Genomic DNA, 6748 nt, shown 5'->3' on the forward strand with positions numbered 1-6748 from the left:
TATGGTTGTGAAGATTGTGTTTCCAAAGGTGAACAAGTAAGACCTGAGACAGTTCCCATGATGTAAATGTTTACGTTTTCCCAAGCAACAAAATGAATTTAACTGGACATGATGGCTTGCTTTTGGTTCACAAGGTGCTAGGAACTGTTGTACTGCTTCTAGGACCCTGAGGACAAGTGAAACTGTCAGAGGTCACTTCAGTTTCATCCTGATGCTTCTCAAGCAAATGTCTGAGCAGCAGAAAAGTCTGCGGCTAAACATGAGTTAAAGTAAAGGGAGGAGTTTATTCCCTCTCCCACTTTAGCAGAAGGAGAAACATATACTCCAGTATTCCACAGTTAGAAATTATTAGTGCTTTAAATAAATGAAGAATGGATTAGTTAGAACCTCTTGCAGGGGATGGTGCCTTTTATGGAATATCCAGAAAAATGTTACTGGTTACCTAAGCAGCTACAGTTTGTAGTAGTATTAGTGGATCAGCAAAAATTTTCTCTTACTCAGTAAGATGAAATGAGTTTTGTGTTCTAACATGAGCATCTGGCCTTTGTTTTCTTTTGTTCCTCTAGGTTACAGCTTTGATGTAGCCAGCACTTGTAACTAACAATATTCTGCCCTTACTTAAGGGAATAAAATTCTGTCCTAGATTTTTCACAATGCTAAATTTGGGTGGCTTTCGGTTTAGCTTTTGGTTTAGCTTTTGTTTTCATTTTTTTATCACTTGCCTCAGAAAGACACATGTGGGTCTGTGTCTCTCATCCTAGAGTGGTGTGTTCTTACCATGCAGCTCCTACTCCCGTGTGGTTCCAGCACATGCTTGAAGAAATTGATCATCCAGCTTCGAATAAAAAGGAAAGCTAGAATGGTTGTGTATTCTGTTCTTTTATGTGAATTGTCAGTAGCATATAAAGAATATCCAGAATATTTGGAATACTGTATATTAAAATATTTAGAATATGTTTTGGCAAGTAGTAGGAGTGCATGACATCATGGAAACAGGTGAAAAGAGGAACATTTAATCACTGGGGTTTGGTTTTGTTTTTTTTCCTCAGAACTGGATGGGGATGTTGCTTCTGTAAAGGCTGTGTATGAGAAAACAAAAGCGAAGAATATAAAGCTGCACGAGCTAGCTCTGAAATCTTTAGCAGCTTTTCTGAAGAAAGTAGGAGAGCCTGTCCCTTTCACTGAGCCCCCTGTGAGTATTACCTAATTAAGAAATAGATCTGCAGAATAGTGTGTGTTCAGCATTAATAAAACAAATTGCATGAATAATTACATAGGGATTAGATCTCTGCAGAGACTCCTCAAAGGAGGTAACGTATGAAGTACCGAGTGTTGTAGGAGCTACAGTAATCTTGCATCAGATTTGACTTGAGGAAATAAAACCTCTTGGGGCTTATGATATTTAAACTACTCAATCCTTACCAGGCACTCATCTACAGGTGTACCTTTATCAAATGTCCTCGGGGCATTTATCTAAGCAATTGAACTTTAGAAGGCTTCTAGAATGTATTTCATTAACAATTTATGGGGTTTAGTTTTCATTACCTTGTTTCTATCTAGTACAAGCTGCTGCTTTGGTAGGATGGCATTTTAGAACTGTAGGAATTTCCTGTTGCAGCTTTGCTTCTAGCTGCCTTGCTAGCAGATGTATGCAACTCCGCAAATGTACCTTATTTGAGGGTGACAAGTGGCATGACACTAAATCTGTCAAGACTGTAAATACTTCTTTCACATCATTCCTTTCCCTAGCAGTCTTCTAGAACCATTTTAGTGAAGCAGATTTTAAAGACGTAACACATTGTCTCTCTAAGCAAACTTCTAATTGCCATTTTCTAGCTGCTTTTTATATTCTAAAATGTTTTTTCTGTAGTTCTGTAAAGACCTGATGCTGTTTCTCCATATTGCTTCATCATAAATGTGGTTTTTCATTTCTCATTTTTCATTTTGCAAAGAATTGGAGAAAATCTTGGCATAAAATACTTGATTTAGCCTTTTAACAGCTGTGGAGTTTTTCCTGCAATCTTAACTTAAAATCAGAATTTTTATTTGGACTGTGTAAATTTTAAAACCTAGAATGTCTGTTTCGTACATGTAGCTAGTGAAAACAAGAATGTTTTTTTTCAAAGTCACTGAAATGATTCATTTTCTGATTTCACTGATTTCAGTTTTTCTCTAATGCAGCTTGCTGTTTAAGAGCATCTCATAATTTTTTTGACACAGTTGCAGATTCCAGTTTAAAAGTATTTTCATTTTTAAAATTAAATTGATTATATTATTGCATTTTGTAATAGAAGCTTCATTATGCATTTTTGGCAAGGTTTTCCTTTTCCTTTTATTCTCTCTCTCTGGTATTTCTCTTAATTATACAGACTTCAATACAGATCTAGTTTTGCATGACAGAGAATAATTGATTTTGCTTTTGTCAGGACATAAGACTTTGTTCAGAATTAGTAACTTTTCGGTTGGAACAGTGTTGAACTTGTTTATTCCACTCTATTTATAGGAGACATTCAAGGTCTGTGTGGAAAAATGGAAGAAAAGAAAATTGGAAGCATTATGAGCAGACAGTCCTTTATGCTTTAGTTGTTTATGAAATTGTTTAAATATTACATTCAATAAAAAAATGTAAAAAGCATGTTGTTCTGTGTAATTTTTAATATAAAATCTGTATTTAAACATCACTTTCCATAGCTGTAATTGATGGAAACATTCATTAATAGAAATGCTGTTAAAATTGTTAATGAAATATCAAGATGCAGCTTTCTGGGCTCTTTCTGTCTTTATGTATGATCTCCTGTAACCTCAACTGTATTTTGGCTTCTCTTGATTCACCAAATACATGTTTATCAAGAAAGTTGCCAGAGGGGTATGTAACTAACTTAAGCAACTTGTCTTATCTTCTGTTCTTCTTTGCCTGGTCAATGTACTTTGGGGTGATAGTAGAAGAGTAAAGAACATCATTTTCAGGGTTCAGTCTGTATCTACAAGGAAAATAAACACATCTTTTTTTAGAATTCTCCTAAATGTACTTCTCTTGTGTTGAGTATCTCATTAGGGCTTTTAATATTATAGGTGAAGACAAAGTACTTCTACCTCTTAAACTAGCTTGTCTGCTGTAGTTCTATAGCATCTTTAATTCATTCTCATAGCTGTTAGTCCAGTTAATTTTATGGGTGCAAGAACTGCTTATCCATGAAAACGTGCGTTTTAAACAGAGTAGTGCCTGTTACTTGCAAGGGTAGCAGGTTTTACTTCCTGGGAGACTGGTGGGCATGCTTGATTGGTATAAATGTAAGAGTAAACCTACTCTGGCGTGACATTTTACTGTCCAGAGTTGTGGGATCATGAAAATAAGACACTTATAAATTACAAAAATAAAAGAATACATAGAAAATACTCTATCTCTGTAAATAATGATGGAAACTCACAAATGTGCACATTGATCTAACCGATGTAATACAGTGCCCATGCAGTATGTCAGACAGGATTTAATGAAATGAAAGCTTGTTTCTGTGCATTTAATAACTTTATCGTTACATTTTCACTTAACCTTATTTTTCCTTAGCTGTTCTGCATAGACAGCTCTGTGGTTGTTAAAAATTCAAGTGTGCACACAAGGTTTTGCAAAAGTTTGAAAGACCTGTACGATAATCTGGAAGTTAGAAAGCAATTAGGACCTAATTTTTTTAAAGTAAAATTTCCAGTTACCTAGTGTATTTGCAAATAAACAGATAATTCCTGCTATACTTAAAAAAAAAAAAGAGGCATAACTAATCAGGAGCTGAGGAGAGTCATAAATTTTGTTTTCCAAACAAGCCAGATGAGTCCTTGCTGTGTCTGCCCCATTGGTGCTGTGGCTTTACAACAACTTTCATTACTTCACAAGCAGAGACTCGCCAACATCCTGCACCTACATGCCCTGACCACTCGGCAGCCTTTGTTCCCAGGTTGTCAAGATGAGGCATTAACATTTGAGATTTCATTCATAGCCTAATGGTTATGTGCCCTAGCTGAAAGCAAGCCTCAGTGGTACTTGGTTTATTTAATTTCACAAATGAAGATGTTTCGGGGTTTTTTTTTTCCTAAAGCTACAGCTACATTACATGTGTTTCACTGTAATAGCAGCATAATTGAAGACCGTGTCAAGCAGTTGGCAACCCTTTCTCTAGTGCCACAGCTCTCGTCGTTAGAGGTCGTCTCAGGAATCTCTCCGTTTCACATGGTAGCTGCATTCCAGTAAGAAGAGTCACATCTGAGGGTAACGAGGCAATGGGCCTGTGTGCTGCTTGAGCTAAGCTAAGGTGTAGGATAAGGAAGAGTGCTGCTTGAAGCAAACACCAGGTCAGAGAACCAGAGAAAGTTGACAGCAGATCTGTCAGCCTTAACTACCTTTGTGACAAGGAGGTGGTATCACATGTGGTTGTAGACCAGTTGCAGCTGACTGTTCAGTGCTGTATCCCTCCTGAATCTGTGCTGTGATGCTGGCAGGTCCTGTTTGCTGGGGCAGACAAGCACACCATGCCGCAGCCAAACTTGGGGCTGCATGTTGCTGGTCCCTGTGCATGAGTCTGACCGTGCAGGATTAGTACTAGTTATCATCTGCATGTTTTTCTTATAACTGGTTTGTCTTGAACTCTTAACAGAATAATGCCCTATAATTTAATCATTGCAGCTGTGGCAGTGGAAAGTGAATTTGATAGCCTGTAACTGAAGAATATAAATTAAATTGTTTTCAGCTCTGAAATTGCATTTTGAGTAACCTCGTGGAAAGTTCTGGGCTGAGTGAGTCAATTAAACATCAGTGAGGCGCTGCAGGAGCAGGAGACCAAACACCACCAGGGTTTTGTGGCGGCAGTGGCAGAGTAATGGGAGGAGGTGCACACTGATCATTTGGGATCACACTGCAATAGCCGAGGCCCACGGAGCCCTGTGGCAGAGAGGGAAAGGCAGAGATCAAAGGAGAGGCAGCGGCTGCCATTATGCCGCAGTATTTTTGATTTTTCTGTTCCAGTGAATGTTTCATGTGCAATTAAGGAATGATTACACAGAGAAGCACAGTCTCTCCTGTCTTTTTAATGTGGGACAGTGAGGGATTTGTGCCACTCCAAGACACAGTCATTTCAGTCTGAAACAAGGTTACACTGGGAAGGTTTTGCACAATCAGCATTTGTGCTGACTCTTCTAGAATATGCTTGAAATGATATTTCTTGTGCATTGGTGTGCTGAGACGGCAATTTCAAGCATGAAGAAGAATGCAGTTTAGAAGGTTGGTGTTTCTTCACCAAATAAGTAGGTAGTTCCATTATTTCTTCATATTCAAAGAAGGAAACGTGTAAGATGACAAAATGCAGAAAAACAACCTGGAGAACTTGTGATGGTTTGTTAGTCCAGAACCCAAAAGTACCCTGTCATTCTGACACAGCACACACCCCTTCAAAGCAGAAAAGAATTATTTGCCACCAGGTAGTGGATAATTTGGATTGGTCAGGATCCAGACCAGGTGCGGTGCCTGTGAGATGGGAGCACACATTTCCAGAGGTCGCTGTGGAAAGCTGAGAGTGTGCTGACATGAAATGACCTGACACGTTACTGTAAAAAGCAAACTGGGGGAGCGTGTGTGTGTTTGCATAATAGCACGTCTTGACTGGGGTTGAGAGGACTGGGAAAAGCTTGCCGCTTGAATCAAGATGACTTGATCTCACTTCTGTGCCCTGTGCCACATCACAGACTTGCCTCTTTCCCACAATGCCCTTGAGGTAGGGCAGGAGGAGAATGCTTTTTGAGCTCAACATGAGAAAAGTTTCCCTGTTAACCACCAATATAGTCATTCTGCAGCATGATAATTACATGCTGTAGTTCTATCCTGATCTACTAAAGCAGTTTGTTCAACTTGTCTCCTGAGACCCTTTTCTGTAGCAAGAAATGTAGTGTGGTGCGCTAGTAGCTGTCTTCAGACTTTCTTAATATATACCTGCTGTTGATGCTGGGATGGCTGGCTGGATGCTGGTTTTGGCAGTGACAGCTCGGACAGGTTTTATAGATGGAATGCCTGAGTCAGCAGGATTCCAGCTGCAGTTTACAGTAATGAGGGAGGATCGTAACAGTGCAGGTAGTGCATCACAAGTACACATAGTGACAGAGAAATAAACTGGCAGCACCTTCACCAGAGTGCCACCGTATTTAATGGTTTTCTCGAATGTGTGGTGCTTCCAGACTCTCCAGGAACACAGCAGAGGAGGAAGTGACAGAACTGATGGATGCGACCAGGAGGTTTTGCTGTTCAGCATGAGAAATCTGTCAGCTTCTAGAAGGAATGGCCAATTTCCTGCAGCACTTGCTGTAAAGGTGAAAAAACTGAGCATGTAAGAAAAATCTGAGACTGTCACTGAATTTAGCCTTTTTTAGCAAAGATTTCTCTGCATGTCTTAAAATTATTCTTGTAATTTCTCTGCAAAGTCAAATGCAAAAAGAGGTTTCCTTTGCAGAACGGCTGCAGTCCCTAGTGGTTTGCCAGTACTTCTGTCAGTTGATAATCAGAGGAAACCCAATAGCCTTTTAAGTCAGTGACTCCAACTGAGACTCTCATTTAGTCCTAGGACATTTTCCTGAGTACGAATGTGCAGAGCTTCAGCTACAGGAGTGAAGTTCTGGGTTTCCCATTAGGTATGGAAATAAGCAGACATGGAAGTTCGAGGTTAGAGTTTTCTCTGCTGTTTCCTGTAATTAAGAAAAATGAGATAATAGAGAC

The 6748-nt window shown here is 39.2% G+C and overlaps 1 protein-coding gene across 1 annotated transcript in view; it reads left to right on the plus strand.

Moving 5' to 3' along the window:
- LRPPRC (leucine-rich pentatricopeptide repeat containing) overlaps window positions 1-1207 on the plus strand; it is a 77274-nt gene extending 76067 nt beyond the window's left edge. The window contains exon 36 of the mRNA XM_010015093.1: window positions 1050-1207. Coding sequence (XP_010013395.1) covers window positions 1050-1207 — 158 coding nt within the window. The remainder of the gene's footprint in view (window positions 1-1049) is intronic.
- The last annotated feature ends 5541 nt before the right edge of the window (window positions 1208-6748 follow it).

The sequence above is a fragment of the Nestor notabilis genome, unplaced genomic scaffold, assembly GCF_000696875.1.
Source record: "Nestor notabilis isolate BGI_N333 unplaced genomic scaffold, ASM69687v1 scaffold4885, whole genome shotgun sequence".
Lineage (NCBI taxonomy): Eukaryota > Metazoa > Chordata > Aves > Psittaciformes > Psittacidae > Nestor > Nestor notabilis.